The sequence below is a fragment of the Cyprinodon tularosa genome, unplaced genomic scaffold (assembly GCF_016077235.1).
Source record: "Cyprinodon tularosa strain WSP-4 unplaced genomic scaffold, ASM1607723v1 ctg60, whole genome shotgun sequence".
NCBI lineage: Eukaryota > Metazoa > Chordata > Actinopteri > Cyprinodontiformes > Cyprinodontidae > Cyprinodon > Cyprinodon tularosa.
Genome location: NW_024039341.1, coordinates 1332445 through 1349364, shown reverse-complemented (window position 1 = coordinate 1349364; position 16920 = coordinate 1332445). Strand labels below are relative to the sequence as shown.

At 34.0% G+C, this 16920-nt stretch overlaps 1 protein-coding gene across 2 annotated transcripts; it reads right to left on the bottom strand.

Moving 5' to 3' along the window:
• Positions 1 to 82: 82 nt before the first annotated feature.
• LOC119797884 (tryptase gamma-like) lies at positions 83 to 16920 on the bottom strand. 2 transcript variants are annotated; one of them, XM_038307138.1, is made up of 10 exons: positions 16550 to 16920; positions 15885 to 16375; positions 10293 to 10385; positions 8991 to 9125; positions 8613 to 8778; positions 2999 to 3177; positions 1732 to 1827; positions 1395 to 1537; positions 1061 to 1216; positions 83 to 322 (listed from the first exon to the last, which is right to left on the bottom strand). In XM_038307138.1, exons 2-10 carry the CDS (start codon positions 16270 to 16272, stop codon positions 245 to 247), a joined length of 1434 nt encoding a protein of 477 aa, XP_038163066.1. In that variant the 5' UTR covers positions 16273 to 16375; positions 16550 to 16920; the 3' UTR covers positions 83 to 244. The 2 variants fall into 2 exon arrangements, with proteins under 2 accessions (XP_038163066.1, XP_038163067.1); XM_038307139.1 differs by having other exon boundaries at positions 16608 to 16920.

The window sequence follows — 16920 nt, the reverse complement described above, 5'->3', positions numbered from 1 at the left end:
GTTTTATTGCTTTCCATTGCATAAGTTTGCACAACTGAAAAGTACCCGATTCTGATTCTGATTCTGATTCTGATTCTAAAGAACGTTGGTCATATCTGTTGGCTTCTTCTACATTTCATTGCCATGCCGATAAAACTCTACAAAGCCTTAGTATCTATTATATCAGCTTAACAAAAGCTGTGTTTAATGATAAGACCAACAACCTGAGTGACAGATCTCTAATATAATTAATCTTTATTGTCACTTATTCCAGAGAGGAATTGATTAATGACCCAGTCTCCTTCACAACTGTCGTGACATCCTTCGATACTTCCGGTTTGATCTGAAACAAACATTACAAAAAGAGTAGCATTAGCATCAAATGTATGTTGATTATTTAAAATGTGTGCAATGGGTTAAAAACTAAAGGATAATGAATCTGTTAATGGGAATGCTCTATGTATTGTATGCCTTATCAGTGCTATTAAAAAAAAAACATTTATCTCTTATGTTTTGACCTATTTTATTCAATCCTGTTTAATGCAAAATAGGTACTGAATTATTTAAAAACCAAAATAAAACGTTAGGGCGGTTTTAACAACCTAACAGTTATGAGTGATTTATTATGGCTGACCCTAAAGGCCCGCCCTTTTAAGAGTCTTGATAACAGACAATTTCATATGTCTTTTGTGTTGTATGATTATTTTCTGCCTATAAGTTTAAGAAAACAATTTTTTTTTTTACCTGCAAAATGTTAATAAAAAAATATCATATTTTCTTGAAATAGGTGTAATTGCACTTGATTTGAGTTGGTAAGAAAAATTACATGCCGGCATAAAACTTTGCACTAAAATAAAAAAAAAAACAACAACAACAAAACATATCAATAATCTTTTGTTAACACAGAACATATTTTCTTATTTATTTAAATATTTACTTATCTTTACATGCTTTTTTGCACAACTATTGAATCCATGTCTTGAGTATTTAGCTTTTCTTCAATAATTCAACTCTAAGTATTATTTTTAAAGTCAATGAGGCAGATAAGAACAAGCTGTTTTTTAGACAGTAAGTTATTTACCTCTGTGACTCTCTCAACCCACTGGAGCAGGTGAGTGACTCTGCTATAGACGCCTGGTTTATTGGGCCGAGCGCAGCCTTCTCCCCAGCTTACCACCCCTGCCAGCCTCCAGTCGCCATTAGGAGTCTCACACACCAGGGGTCCTCCACTGTCCCCCTAATGCAAACCAAACAGGACAGAATGTTTAGATCAGGCTTTTGAGTATTTGTTTCTGAAAATCATAGCAAAAAACAACTATTTATTTAGATGGTTTCTCAGGCCCCCTGTTAGTTACAGTATATTTGTTGTGAAATGGAACCATATATGTATTCTGAGATAAAGTGAATTGTGTCACCTGGCAAGAATCCACTCCCCCAGGGAGGCTACCAGCACAAATCATGCGCGGAGTAATGAAGGCCCCATAGACAGGCAGGCTGGAGCAGATGGACCTAGCTATTACCTTCACCTGAGCCTGTCGTAGATCTTCTGATACAAACCCTTAGACATAAGAAACAACACAAACAACAAATCTTAAAGAGATAACTCCTAAAGGTGTTTTTAAGATTATTTTAAACACATTTTGGCAAGTTTAAGTTTAGCTTCATCTATAGCTTTTTGTTCATTTCATCACCACAGTGATTGAGTTTTGTGGCTAAGGGGCCATTAGGGAAAATGTTTTCCTTGTCGTTCACCTCCTTCGTGGGTAAATCCCCAGCCTGTGATCCAGCAGGGCGTCCCAGGGACAAAAGTCTCATCTGGTCTTGGTAAACACACTGGCCGCACCCCACCTGTAAAAAACAGGTCAAAAATATCGTATTGCAACATTTTATAACAGGTAATCTAAGCAGTAAAATGATAAAGGTCTCTGAAGTTTAAAGGTCCCAAAGGCATCTTTTGTTAGAAGAAACCAGTTAGCCTATTTTATTTCTTAACATACTTCCTAATGTTTTTGTTAAAGCAGATTCTTGTTTTGAATTAAATGGAGTTTTTTTTTTTCAAGCTGAATTTTTTACATTTAAGTTAAAAAACAATTTAAGTAATTTAATTGTGGTGTACCTGTTCAGGTAAAAAATGCACTCAAACATATTTCATTAAAATATTAAAATTATCACATAAAATAATAAAATATTGACTCTTTTTTTCAATACTCTACTTGACACTAACATATTAAATAAACCTTTCAGGATGCATAATCATTAGTTTAATGTAGATTATTTATTTGAATTAATACTTGCTAGTATTAATTTTGAGTAAGTATTCAACACTTCGTTAATATACACAAATACACAACTTTATGATAATACATGTAAAAAGTAACCTTTATTATACAAATGAATATGCAATATGTCAGGTGTGTTGAGTAGGTTTGTGTTAAAATTAGCTTTAAAAAAAATGAAGTGGGAATTTGTTATGTAAAAAAATGACAACAAATTCCCAAGATTCCCCCCAAATCTTAAAATGACATGCAGATGTATGGTTTAAGACAACCAAACTATGCTTTCAGTATAATGAATTTAAATGATGCATCCTTTCACAAATTTATCCTAGATGAAATTATATTAAAGCATGGAGAATTAATTATTTTAACAACCAAGGAATGGGTGCGAGGGCTTGAATTTATTTGTGACTTTCTCTAATCCATAAAGAATTAAATGCGTAGAAATACCCCCACTTATATTATATTAAATTGCTGCAAGATACAATTCAGTTCAATGTACTGTTTTGTTTGTTTTTTCTTTTCTTATTTATTGATTTGCAGCTAAAAGTATTATTCTGGCTGAATGTTACAGTATGCTTATGATAAGCCAAGTTACAGGCTTCAGACCTAAGGACACTGAACCAGCTGACAGTTATGTAAATAAACACCCCAGGGATGTATTAATTTCCCTTTTTCCTCTTTTAATTTTAAGACTGTGATAAGTTCTCAGCTGTCAATATAGAGCGCCATTTCTTTCTTACCAGTCATGTCCATGGCTGTGATGGTGCGCAGCAATCCCACATCATAGTCATTGTTTTGCTTGTTAAACTGAGGATGGTGGTGAATCTGCAGGGCTCGGTGGCGTTTCCCAGGGGAGTTGTTTGCGATGCTCACTGTACCCACCACCACCAACCAGTCTGATGCTTCAAACATGTTGTTCCTACACACAAGTAGAGGAGTAAGTATAATAGGCTCACCTCAAGTTTTGTTTAAAGGACTTATGGATGTAATTGATAGTGCTGTTCTCACCATGTTAATGATATTTTGCCTTATTTTGTTATTCAGAGTAGCAAATAGGAACAATTTAATGTGGCAAAATCATCTCATAACATTTTAGAATATTTGCCAGACTTGCTTTTTCATAAGAAATGAATGCAATGTTGGGGGGGGATTTTATTTTAAGTACAAAATTATTATGCAGGCAAATATTTTAATAGAGCTTTTAATGGCGGTGCTTATATAAACAATAAAAACAGCCCTGCTGACAGCTGAGCAAAGCTTTAAGGTTAGAGAGAAAATATGCAGTTTGCCTAGTAATCACCAAAGAGCTGGGATAATTCCGGACACATACCCAAATATTGGTCAGATTCTGCATTATGTATTGTGCCTTAAAAAAAACCAAAAACAATCACACATATGAAGGTTCTTTGTTTTAAAACTGTTTGTGCATTTTAAGTGTGAAGTTGAAGTTGTAGAGAGAGTAACATTCTAAGTTTTGTATTTTAAGAATAAAAAAAATCACAAGTACAAATATTTTTACACCTGTTCAATTTTGAACTACAAGTACACAAACTCTGTTCTACAATTTGCACATTAAAAACCTCTGACATTCTCAGTTTTGCTTCAAATGGTCCAGAGCTATTGTTGCAAAACTACTGTAATTACTGTGTTTTGTAACGGTAGATTTCTTTTTAATTTGTCACAATAAAAAAAAAAAAAATTTCACCATTTCAAATTCTTGAGTACAAGTGAACAAATTGTGTTCTGTGAGTTGCATATAAAACATTTCTTCCATTCAGTTTTGCTATAGTTGATCTAAAACAAATGGTGCAAAACAAATTCCAAATACGTGTATTAAAATCTTAAAAAAAAAAAAAAGTATATGTAAATCAATGAATACAACTACATGAATCTGCTGCTGTGAGTCACAAATGTAACTTTACAAGTTATCCTTTATTTTCACTTTTGACACAAATGTCACACTGGTGATAAATACTGGTGATAAATATCTGTGAGGTGTGGGTAGAACCCTTGATTGGACAGCAGATGGCGCTGTCTGCTCAGCCAGTTTGTACCAACCTTAAATACATATATGGCCTTCTGCCATGGATTTAGCATACGTTTTTTGGAACTTCTTTTTTAATTTACAAAAAAAAAACTTAGAATGTAACTCTCTCTGCAACTTAGCAATAAAATAACAAACCCAGAACCATGTATAATTGACTGCCTTCTGAATTAAACTTTACTATATATCCTGTACATATGTGGAATTTCAACCATTCTATGCACTGCTTGATTTGCTGGTTCACACACATTTTTTTACGGTGGCTGAGAAGTGCAAAACACATTTACAATTCAAAAACACATTAACAAATAAAAAACAAAATAACATTTGAAGAAACAAAATTATATTTTGTGAAACAAATGTATTTTTGAAAAAAAAGTTTAAATTTTTAAAAACAAATTTACATTTTAGCAAACAAATTTACATTAACAAATAAACAAAATAACATTTGAAGAAACAAAATTATATTTTATGAAACAAATGTATTTTTGAAAAAAAAAGTTTAAATTTTTAAAAACACATTTACAATTCAAAAACACATTAACAAATAAAAAACAAAATAAGATTTGAAGAAACAAAATTATATTTTATGAAACAATTTATTTTTGAAAAAAAAGTTTAAATTTTTAAAAACACATTTACATTTAAGGAAACAAATTCACATTTTAAATAAGTTAGATTTTAGGTGAGAGAAAGTTTCATTTTAGAGAAAAAAAAATACATTATAGGGAAACAAATTTACATCTAAAAAAAAATTGACCGTTCGGAAACACTTGTACAAGTGCAAAGACAAAACTGCAAGTGGCAAAACACATTTACATAGCCAAAAACAAATTAACAAAAGACGGCTACACGGAAAGGGAATGTCCCAGTGGCCGGATGTGACGTCACGATTACCCTGACTTGTAGTACAAACAGCTCAATCTGTAGTCCTCCTGCTTCACGTGAAAAGTCAGCGGCGATTTTAGATGGAAAGAAGATGGTCGTTTGGTGCATGGCGCGTGTTTTGAAGCTGCTTATGGAGAAATGCCTTGGGCCGTGAGTAGTGAGGAAACAGGAAGCGATTCTTGTGGGATGGAAGAGGGAAATAGTGACAATGAAGGTTGGAAGATAGCAACATCAAAAAATGAGAAAAAGCGGAAAAAACAGAGATCAGTTCAAGGGGAATCTAGTTCAGAACAATCCAGTGATGATCAATCCATACATTCCACAGCACAACAAAATGAATTCAAAGTCATATTCAAAGTCGTTAATCAGGCAGACTCTTTTACAAATTGGAATCCGGTTCACTTAACAAAAACCATCAATAAACTTGTCGGAGAAGTCAAAGGTGCCAGAATTCTGTACAGTGGAGACCTGCTAATTAACTGCAGAGACAGCGCCCAGCAAGGCAAAGCAATACGGATCAACAAAATTGACGGGATAAGAGTTCAGTGCAGCTTAATGGAGAACAAAAAGATCAGCAGGGGAGTCATTGGAGGAGTTCCTCTAAAAATTTCTGAAAAAGAGATTCTGGAAAACATAAGCGGTGCAAAAGTAAAAGAAGTAAAACGGTTAAAAACAACAAGAAACGGAGAAAGATCTGACAGTTTATCTGTGCTAATTAAATTCGAAGAAGAGCAATTACCAAGCAAAGTATTCATCGGTTACATAAGCTATAATGTCAAAATCTACAATCCTCCACCATTGAGATGTTTCAAATGCCAAAAATTCGGTCACATTGCAGCAGTTTGTAAAGGGAAACAGAGGTGTGGAAGGTGTGCAGGAGAACACGAATATGGTGAATGTGGAAAAGAAGCTAAAATAAAATGCTGTAATTGTGGTGGAGAACATACTGCTGCCTATCGCGGCTGTGAAGCAAGCAAAAGGTCTGAGGAAATTAAAAAAATGAAATTTGAGCTCGGAATAACCTACGCTGAAGCTGCAAAAAGGATCCCATCTCAGTCAGAAAAACCCAAACCTACAGTTCAACACACAGCAAATTCCAAACCTCTAGAGAAATCTCTAAAAATTGATGAAGACTCACTTATTGTTAAAAAGACAAATTTTGTTCTTTTCATGGTAGAAGTAATTAATTGTACTGCACAGACAACAAAAAAAACGGAAAAAATCAAAATAATAGTGAAGGCTGCAGAAAAATATCTGGACATTAAAGATTTGAACTGGGAGATGGTTGGAAGTATGATGGGAGGACCGATGGGACCATCAGAAACTGGCAGAGTTAAGATGACCTAGAGTAAATTAAAATTATATGGGCAAATGTGATTTAGTATTATGTTGGTTTAAGTTACACAGGGTTTTTTTTTTTTTTTTTTTTTTTTTTTTTTTGGGGGGGTGAATCGTTTCCTGTTTTCTTGCTTTACTCCATATCAGTTGGTGGCGGTAATGCACAATTCACAAGTCTGCCAACCGCCATAAAATCCCATAAGAAGAAGAAGAAGAAGATGGAAAGAATTGCACTGAAGCTGTTTTTCTTAAGTTTACGCTAACCGAACAATGTTTTCAGCCAATTTACACCATTTTGTTCTTCGTGCGGACGGTCTCTGGAACTTTTACGGGACACGGACCAGGTGGCAGGACCAAGCAGCAGGGCCGGGCGTATTACTGGCCGGAGCCACTATTATTTTGTCATGTAGTTTTTTAATTACTTTTCTTTGGTATTTAATTTTTTTTTGGGTATTTTTCCTGCCGTTTTTCGGCAAATGCCTTATTTATAGTACTTCTAACTAGATTGTTTTATATAGATATATATATATATGCTATATATTGTGATGTTATCGCTTAATAACCTGTATTAAAATGTATTCTTTATGGGTTTCTTTTTATTGTGATGTTATTGCTTAATAAACTGCATTAAAACTTTTATAATGTCACATTTACTTGATGGAACGGAGCACTTTATCTGCGAATAAGTGGCCTCGACCGGCAGCAGCCACCATCGGCCTCTCCGATGGCAAGCTCTGACGGCAGCGGCCACCATCGGCCACTCCGATGGCAGGCTCTGCCGCAGCCACTGCCACGAATTGAGCTCGGCCCTGCTGCTTGGTCCTGCCACCTTGTACCGTGTCCCGTAAAAGTTCCAGAGACCGTCCGCACGAAGAACAAAATGGTGTAAATTGGCTGAAAACATTGTTCGGTTAGCGTAAACTTAAGAAAAACAGCTTCAGTGCAATTCTTTCCATCTAAAATCGCCGCTGACTTTTCACGTGAAGCAGGAGGACTACAGATTGAGCTGTTTGTACTACAAGTCAGGGTAATCGTGACGTCACATCCGGCCACTGGGACATTCCCTTTCCGTGTAGCCGTCTTTTGTTAATTTGTTTTTGGCTATGTAAATGTGTTTTGCCACTTGCAGTTTTGTCTTTGCACTTGTACAAGTGTTTCCGAACGGTCAATTTTTTTTTAGATGTAAATTTGTTTCCCTATAATGTATTTTTTTTTCTCTAAAATGAAACTTTCTCTCACCTAAAATCTAACTTATTTAAAATGTGAATTTGTTTCCTAAAATGTAAATTTGTTTTTAAAAATTTAAACTTTTTTTTTCAAAAATACATTTGTTTCATAAAATATAATTTTGTTTCTTCAAATGTTATTTTGTTTTTTATTTGTTAATGTGTTTTTGAATTGTAAATGTGTTTTTAAAAATTTTAACTTTTTTTTTCAAAAATACATTTGTTTCATAAAATATAATTTTGTTTCTTCAAATGTTATTTTGTTTATTTGTTAATGTAAATTTGTTTGCTAAAATGTAAATGTGTTTTTAAAAATGTAAACTTTTTTTTTCAAAAATACATTTGTTTCATAAAATATAATTTTGTTTCTTCAAATGTTATTTTGTTTTTTATTTGTTAATGTGTTTTTGAATTGTAAATGTGTTTTGCACTTCTCAGCCACCGTAATTTTTGATGGCTAAAATAATAGAATACGAATGGTAAAACAATCAAATGAATACATATGTTGAATAATTAAGTGCAATTGCAATAACACTATAATTACAGTCATATTTTATTTGGTCACGCCTAATTTTCGCCACAGCTCTGCAAAGCATTTAATAAGCAGCTTTTTTTCTGAAGTGGAGCTCAAAATATCTGCAGCGAGTGCTCAGAATCCCAATTAAACATTCAAGGGGCTGTTTGGAGAGTCCCAGCAGACAGAGCACCATCTGCCTGGTTCTAGGTTGTATTTTATGTTAACATACTCAGATTGATCAACAACCTTTTACCAAAAGCAAGATTAATGAAAACGACTTCCTGACTGAACTACGCTTTTGGTCTGTATATTTATGTTCTCCTCATAAGTCTACCTCTTACTCAACAAAGCAGTGAGCTGCAGTGATGACCCAGTAGGGAGAGATGATGGCACCTCCACAGACGTGTTTCCCCCTCCAGTGCATGCTGACCTGCCAACCCCAATTACTTTCCGACGCCAGGGTCCCACCCACAATGCGTTGCCGGTCACTGACCGCAACCTGGCAGCCTGGATTTGAGATGACAGTAAAAAGTTATGCAGGAGCTATCAAAACACACTCCAGCAACAACCCATGTAAACATTTACCTGTCAATGAAGGTTAAGAAATTGTTAGTCATTAAAAAACGTGGAACATAATTATAGTTCTCCATCTAAGACAGGTAAGCACAGAATGGATACTCTGCATGCATTTATCTTTCAGTGACTTTATCTTTCTTTACCTGCAGTGATGTTTCCTGTCTGGTTGGCTGGGTTCTTAGATAGAAAGGGCACTTGACTTGGGACACCACAGCTCCCTCCTGCATCACAGGAAGGAGGTGATTCATCTGTCTCAGATGGGAATGCCAGGAACTTGACTGATAAGAAGAGACAAGAAAAGCAGTAAGATGACAGAATAAGTTATTTTAAACTGACAGTGAAGCACGGATGCACTATGGAATAAATCCATATCATTAAGTAAATCAGATGTTTGGTCTGTATTTGAATTTCATGATAGAATGACTACATGGCACTTGAAAACTAATGATTTTAGCTCAGAAATGTTACTCTAGTAAAAACTTTGTCCATTTGCTGCACACTTTATACACTCTGACCTGCTGAAATCTAGGCCCTTCTGTTTATCCTCTACTTTTCCCCCCAATTTCTTTTAATATTCTTCTAAATAGAACTCTGTGAACCCCTCTTTTTTTAATCACAATCATATTTTGTGGCTTATTGTCCTTGTTGAGGGTCTCATTGAATACTTGCTTGACACAACTTTCAAGTCAGCCAACTTGTCCAGGATTTTGTGGGCCGTTGCATATCGATAACATAACATTTGTGTTTTTAAATGTTTTTCTTGGCTCTATCCTATATTGGAGTTTTCGAAGATAAACCATAATTAGGAAACTATGCAAAAAATTACGCTTGAGACATAACACAAAATATTTAATGAGTATATTCACTATCCTCTACATATAACAATTTCACATTTTTTACAGTTATGGAAATAATTGAACTTTCTAGTGATATTCTAATTTATGTACGGTATATGAATATATGTATGTAAGCACCTCTATACTACCATGTGAAACCAATAATATATTCAACGATTTCATGACCAAAATCACACCACTGTGTAAAAGTATTCTTTTATTTATTTATAACTCCCATCAGGTCAAGCTCCTGGCTAGTGACCGGTCATCCTGTAAAATCGTCATCTCATCCTCCCTGAGCTGCTCTTTTGCAATTTGAGCTAAATGAATCCTGGCACTGACATTCCATCCCAAATGGTCGGGAATGAATTATTAAGGGTACGTGAAGATGGGGGTTAAATAACAGCCAGTTTGTTTCATTTAATCTGGATTACTTTGTGGCATAATAATTTGAGAGTAGTTGCATTTTTAATCCTTACACAGAAACATACCTTTATATGATGTTCTACCGTGTATGATCTGCATCATCTAGCTAATGTGCTTGAGTTACAATTCATTTACAGTTTGCCTAAAACTTGCTAGAACTAATTCTCTAATTCTATCACATACCTAGGAGAGCAGAAATGATGACCAATTTAATACCAAGTGGGATTCCCACTATTGCAAGCAGTTCACGAGATGTAAGTGCGTGACGGTTTCCATCTGCAAACAAAATACAAACAACAAAAGCAATGCAGATAGTTGAAAGATTCAGTTTTAAAGGAAACGAGGCTGGAAAGTCTAAATCCTACATCTTCTAGCATCCAATTTCTTTTTTGGCTATTCAGTATTCGCTTTGAGTCACAGATTAGCTCCGCTGCTGCTGGGACCCTATCAAGCATTGCATGAAGTCCATGTAGAGCATGACTAATAAAGTTAGAAGGACTCAGGAAAGTATAAGGTTTGTGGTCCATTATATGACATGACTAAAGTATTTCTATGGAGTTGGGATTGCTTGAGTGTTTCATCATTCTATGCCCGGTTAACAGTGCCGCCTAATAGACAGAAGTATGCAAGGCTATCTGACGCTCTAGTAACCTGTCAGTGAGTTTTAAGTTTAACATTCAGGGTTCTGCTTCAAAATTTTACCCATTCTGTGTCATTTTTTTCTTATTCTTATTATTATATTATATTATATTATATTATATTATATTATATTATATTATATTATATTATATTATATTATATTATATTATATTATATTATATTATATTATATTATATTATATTATATTATATTATATTATGTGGAAAGTTATTTGAGCTAATTTTTATAATCAACCCTAAGCATGCAATAATAATTTGAATGATTAGAAATGTTTTTTTGATCAACCCAACCTTAAATTCTTGTTGTGGGGGTTTCCTATTAAATAAGAAAATCCCAGCCTGTTTTAATTTGCATAGCTTGCCGTTTATGAGACAAGCACATTATTTATTGATCATAGTTTTCCATTCAAAACAATTTACGATAATGGAAATGGAAAGAGAAACCCTGTATTGTAGCAATAGATGCTCTTGGATGAGATGCAGGGTCTTTTCCATCTAAAATGTTGTGCTTACATATGCATGAAAAAAGAGGATAATTTCATTATTAATGCAAACTTGGTAGCAATCTGCCTGATGCTAAAAAATAACATATAATATTTAAAAAAAAGTTTTCTTTGTGTTTTTGGATTACATATGGCCTGTCAAACACTAGTGTATTTTTTATTTTTTTTTGCAAAGTAAACAAATAAAGTAAAAATGGTTAAAAAAAACTGATTTGGAGTCATATTTTCAAAACTAAAGTAAACTATACAGTAGATAACTCTGCTCTGACTTTAAGTTGTTATTTAGGTCACATAATCCTCAGGGAGTCTGGTGTTACACTCTGTCAACTGCTCAGAGGCAAACACAAGCAAAGCTTTTTCAGCCTTAGTAAGGTAGACAATGAGGTACAATTTTCTTCTCAGCAAAACAAGCTGTCATCTGAGCCGAGCAATTTACTTTGCTCTCTAGCTGGCTCTGATAAAGGTGAACAGAAGGCTTTTGTAATGAGAAAGAATCAAAGGGAAACAACACTCAATGACTTCTAATCGACTCAGCGAACATTACAAAAATCCTGGAAATGTGAAGAAAAGTACTATTTCTCATTAGTTACTGGTAAATTGTTTTAGTTTAACCATTTTGTGACAAAAGCATTCTCTTCCCTTGATTCTACAGTATTTCATAAGTACAGATTTATATTCTGACCTCATGAGTTACTGAATCTGAATATTTTACTCTTGCTACTCTTTGGGGGCAAATTTAGTTTCAGTTTAGCACATTTTAGGGATACAATTCTATAAGTTGGTTAAAAAAAGGCCATTTCTTAATTAAACATGATGGATTTTGTAATGTTATGTAACTTAAAGGAAGACATACAAACTACTTGATATGCTGAAAAAGCATAGCATAACTGCAAAAACAAACTGCAAACCCAAACAGGACTGAGTGAGAAAAGGTGTTTCCCAGTTACACAACATCAGAAAAAGTTGATAATTTCTTTGAGATTAGAAACAACTAAAACATGAATAAACCAGATTAATTGTAGGTTTGTAAAATAAACTGTTTTTATGCTGCAATGCTTTTCCCTTTTTGTCTGACTGTACAATCTCTTGCATGACTTAACCAAAATCTGAGGGTTTAGTATTTTTTTATGCTTTTTTTTGCAATAGAATTTTCAAAGTAATTGATGTATTTGAATTATTTAAAAAAACAGAGACAGTGTTGTTAAATATTTGTTGTAAAATGCACTTCATAATAAAGCAACTAGGTTTTGCAAACTAAGGGTAACAGGTGGCATTTTTCATCTGAAATATTCTTTTGTTCATAATTAACACTTAAATATATCTGGTTTCCAATGTTTCCATTTAAATAGAGCTTTGTGAATTAATATTCAGTTGGTTTCTTCCCTGGTCTAATAGCTGAAAAAAAAATGCATTTAGTTTGATGAATGCAAACAAATTATATTTATCATACATATATTCTTAAAAATAAAAGTGAAAAACATTTTCACCAATTTTGACTTTAAACAAGTCTAGAGAGAAAATTTTAATGAATTTGTGATGCTAATGTAATGCAAGTCATTTTTTAAATCAAGTGACCCAGCTGGTCAGTCTGCTAATTATGATTAAGCTTCCTTAGGCTCTTTGACGAAATAGTTTGCTCATCGCAAGGCTGAGCCAACACAACGTTTATGCAGTGAATACAGAACACGTCTTTAATATCAAGTAAAACATGAGCTGCATACAATCGATTAGGGCTAAAAACATCTTAAAGTCAGACTTTATGCTTGAGTGACAGAGACCTAAGGCAGATAAGCACTTCTTTAATATATAATCTCTCTTAGGTCTCTAATGAAAGTCTGTTGACAGACAAACTGACAGTTTATTTTATTTTTTTTATTTTTATTTTGAACAGTTGGGTTGTTTCTAAATGAACAAAAGACCAGATGTGTTTTGTTTGGTTAGAATGTCACTATTGACGTAAACGTTGTGAATTTTTGACTCGGTGACACTTTAACAGAACTGGGGGTGTTTTGTTTTTGACAAGGATTTTAAATTTAGCACACAAGTTGCCTCTAGTCAACACAACTCTAACAACATTCCTCTTTTAAAGATGAAATTTAAAGTTTACACTTTTTAATACACGCTAAGTCTGATCTTGAAACTGTTTTACCCAACTTTTTTATCAGCTCAAGTAGCGATTACCCCCACCATTCAACACCGTTTATGTTGGTGTCTCTCAGTTGTCCATTAAAGGGTCTCCATTGGTCCTAATTGTGGCTGCAGATGTTTTAATTGACACCTCCAGACACAAGCAAATCTTCAAACAGCTTTCCGAACATTTTAGAAATTTTAGAATTTAAAAGACTATTTCTCATTAATCATGTTTGTCTGTGTGTGTTAAACTATGACACCATCGTCCCGGATCTCTATGAATGTGAGAACTAAATCAATATTTTCAGTTAGTGGACCTTCTTAGTCTCAGGTATACAGAGTCTGGACCCAGTTCCCCTTTTATCTAACATCAATCACTGACATGGGTCTTAAATACAAACAAAAGCTTTTTAATCAGGGAGGCGTTTAATACTCTGTAGCACTGTGACATAACAGATCACCAACTTTTATTCATTTTTTAAAAAATTTTCAAAGTTTCATCTGCTTTAGCTTGTTTAAAAATCTGACATTGTAAGGCACTTTGGATTTCTGGTTGCCTTTTTTAAGAAGGCTATAAATTAAAAGGAAGGGGGGGTCATAAATACTGGTAGTTAGGTAAAGTTCAATTTCCTTACATAGTATTCTGAGTTGTTTTCCTTGGGAATAAACTAAAAGCTTTATATTCTACTATTTACCTTGAGTTGTGTTACAGAAGAGAAGGTAAGACAAATGATACAAAAAAATTACAGTTGACAAAAATTTTATTGATAGAAAATCATTTTAAATCCCTTCGTATATGGTTTAGTTAATGGGTCTGTCTTGCAAGTCAACAAGTTCTGCAAATGCATGGTAAACCACTATGTTGATTGAGGTGTTAAAAATGAGTAACATCTAAATTTGGATATTTTTCTCTTGAGTTTTTGTAATTTTTAGCTGTGATTATTTAATGTGTTTCATACATGAACAAGTGCTAATGAAAAACCAGGCAGATTTTTTTATTTAAAAAAAGTCCCCAAATAACACCCTATTTATTAGTCATAATCTCACAGGATCATATAGTTAGTTACAAAAAACCTTTTCCATGGTGGGGATGGCCTATTCTCTTCAACTGTAGGAGTTTAGACCAGGGATGTCAAATTCTTTTTTATTAGGCTACTTCAGCATTATCAAGTCTTTAAAAAGGGTAGTTTCAGCTCCATCAGTGATACTTCTGATTTCATCTAATATTATAATTTTTCTCCCATTTATATTTAACAGTTTAGCCACTTTTTACATGTTAACAATCATAGACATATACTGTACAGCATAACATGACTTTTTTTTTTTCAGTTCTTGAGAGTTGGATAAATTATTGTGAGGTTTTCCTACAAAAATTAAAGAGGTGTTAACTTCACTACACCTGCAACAACCTGAAAAAAATAATGCAACCGTTTTTGGCGTTTACTTAATAACATTTAGTTACTTAAACACAATTGTTTCATGTTAGCAGGGTAGGACATAAAACAATTGTGTTAAAGTAACTAAATATGATCAAGTAAATGCTAAAAGTGGTTACATTATTTTTTTCAGTACATGGCAAAAAAGCCTTTTAGCTTTCATTTATGTTTATTTTGTTCAGTCAATGAATGACATGGGGAAGGTCACTTGAAGTTCAACAGCTTTATATAAATGAGACACCCTTTCTCTATCCCATGCTGCCATTCTTATTAGAGTGACCTTATCCCTGGAAATCACCTCATATCATTCAAGGACACATTTGAGAACTGAAATTCCAGTGCCTACTACTGGTAAATGTAGACATAATCCCAATAGGAAAAGAAAACTAGAGTGAAAATTGATCTAAAAACTATTCAAGAAATAAGGACTATTTTCTGAGAAATATCAGGGCAGCACACAACCGCAATAATCTTTAAGTATGGTCAATATTTAAGACTTCACTAGTGAAGAATAATGCTGAAGCGAGTTCAGTTTGCTGCATTAAATTTACAGTAAAACTTTTAACTTTTGCAGAAGAGGCCTTCAGGCTTTCATTGACAGACTTCTACAAAACAGTAAATCAATACCAGTAAGACTGTAGCCATTCTCCTTTATATATATAAATTTGTTCAGAACATATGTCCAAATAAAATCTACATCCAATGTACAATGGTGTTTTTCTTATTTTTGAAAGCCATTCCCCTTTATTACACAGTTTTGTTGGTAGTATCCTTGTATACAAACTAACCATTTTAAGTTTGGATATTTAATATATCCATATGCAGCATAGGTATTACTCTGTTTGCCCCATTGTAGAAGTGACTTCTCTTATTTGTTTTATTTTTTTATGTTATTCATAAACATATGCAAACCTTTAGTCCTTCTAGTCATTGTGATTCAGACATATTAAAGGCTTTTCAAAATCTCACATTTTATATTTTACTTATAAAAGGCCTTAGCACTTGAAGTGCTTTCTAAATCCTAGACCAAACCAGTTGCTAGCATACCTGTTTCCTCATGATGTTCCTCCTTGGGCAACATTAAACTTATGGATTTGTCCTCCAGCGGCTGTCCATCTGAGGGCTTTCTCTGCTCAACCTCTGCAGGATTAGAGCCATTAGGAGTAGGTATGGTTTCCTGATTGTAAGTTTCTAAAAATTCTGAACTAAATGTTTCAGGATATTTCTTCTCTTCTGTTACGTTGAAAGAAGATGGAAATGCAGAGTATGGGTTTCCAGTAGTAATGTTGTTACAGTTGGGTATTAATGTGAGGACTGTGGAAGGGACCAGAGACGAAACGCTCAAAACTTCATCTGCACTTTGAAAAGATGTTGATGTCCATTGCAGTTGTGTATGGTTCAAAGTTATTTGGTCTGACTGGGTATGCAAATCCATAATTAGAAAACATAAAACATGTGGCCTCAGATGAAGGGATATTACTAAAATAAAAAGTTTTTATTGCTGGTGGATTTCAGCAGTATTCAAATGGCAAAAAGCCCTGCAGGAGAGAAAAATTCAAAATTAGTGTAAGGTTGACTTTTGTGTTATTTAGAAATAAGCAACGCCCTAAAAGAATCCTGACAAAGCTTAAAAAAACACATAATCTTATGCATGAAACTCTTTGAAATTTAATATTGGTGTCCTTTTTAAAGCAGTGTAAAGATTTGTTTACCTTAACTCAAATGCTTCATTTTTATGCAAAAGATCATCCATCCATGCTTTGTCTTTACCTAATAAACCAACTGGAGTCCAAGAGAGCAAAAGAAATTCATCATCTGTGTGGCATAGGCGACAGGACTCCGGGGGCTCCCGCTTACTGCAGTGCATCCTAAATCCAACGATATCTTCTCTTATTCTGCGTATTTATCATCTTCAACTTGCACGTTTCTGCAGTCAGTTACCTTTGCCTCTCTGAACTTCTTCAGATAACGCTTAATCCACATTGTGTGTCACACCTCTCTGCTCCCTTCCCATAATCTTTCTTCTCGAGCTGCGGCAGAGGAGTCTACAGCAATCGGGTCAGTAACAGATATGCGCCCTTGC

Bases quoted from the DNA above. Each gene is read 5' to 3' on its own strand.
- LOC119797884 (XM_038307138.1), bottom strand. From the start codon at position 16,272: ATGGATTTGCATACCCAGTCAGACCAAATAACTTTGAACCATACACAA. The intron at 8,779-8,990 runs GTAAAGAAAGAT...TCTCAAATCCAG, and splicing joins GACAGGAAACATCACTGCAG to GCTGCCAGGTTGCGGTCAGT. The intron at 3,178-8,612 runs GTAAGAGGTAGA...ACTTGTGTGTAG, and splicing joins GCAGCTCACTGCTTTGTTGA to GAACAACATGTTTGAAGCAT.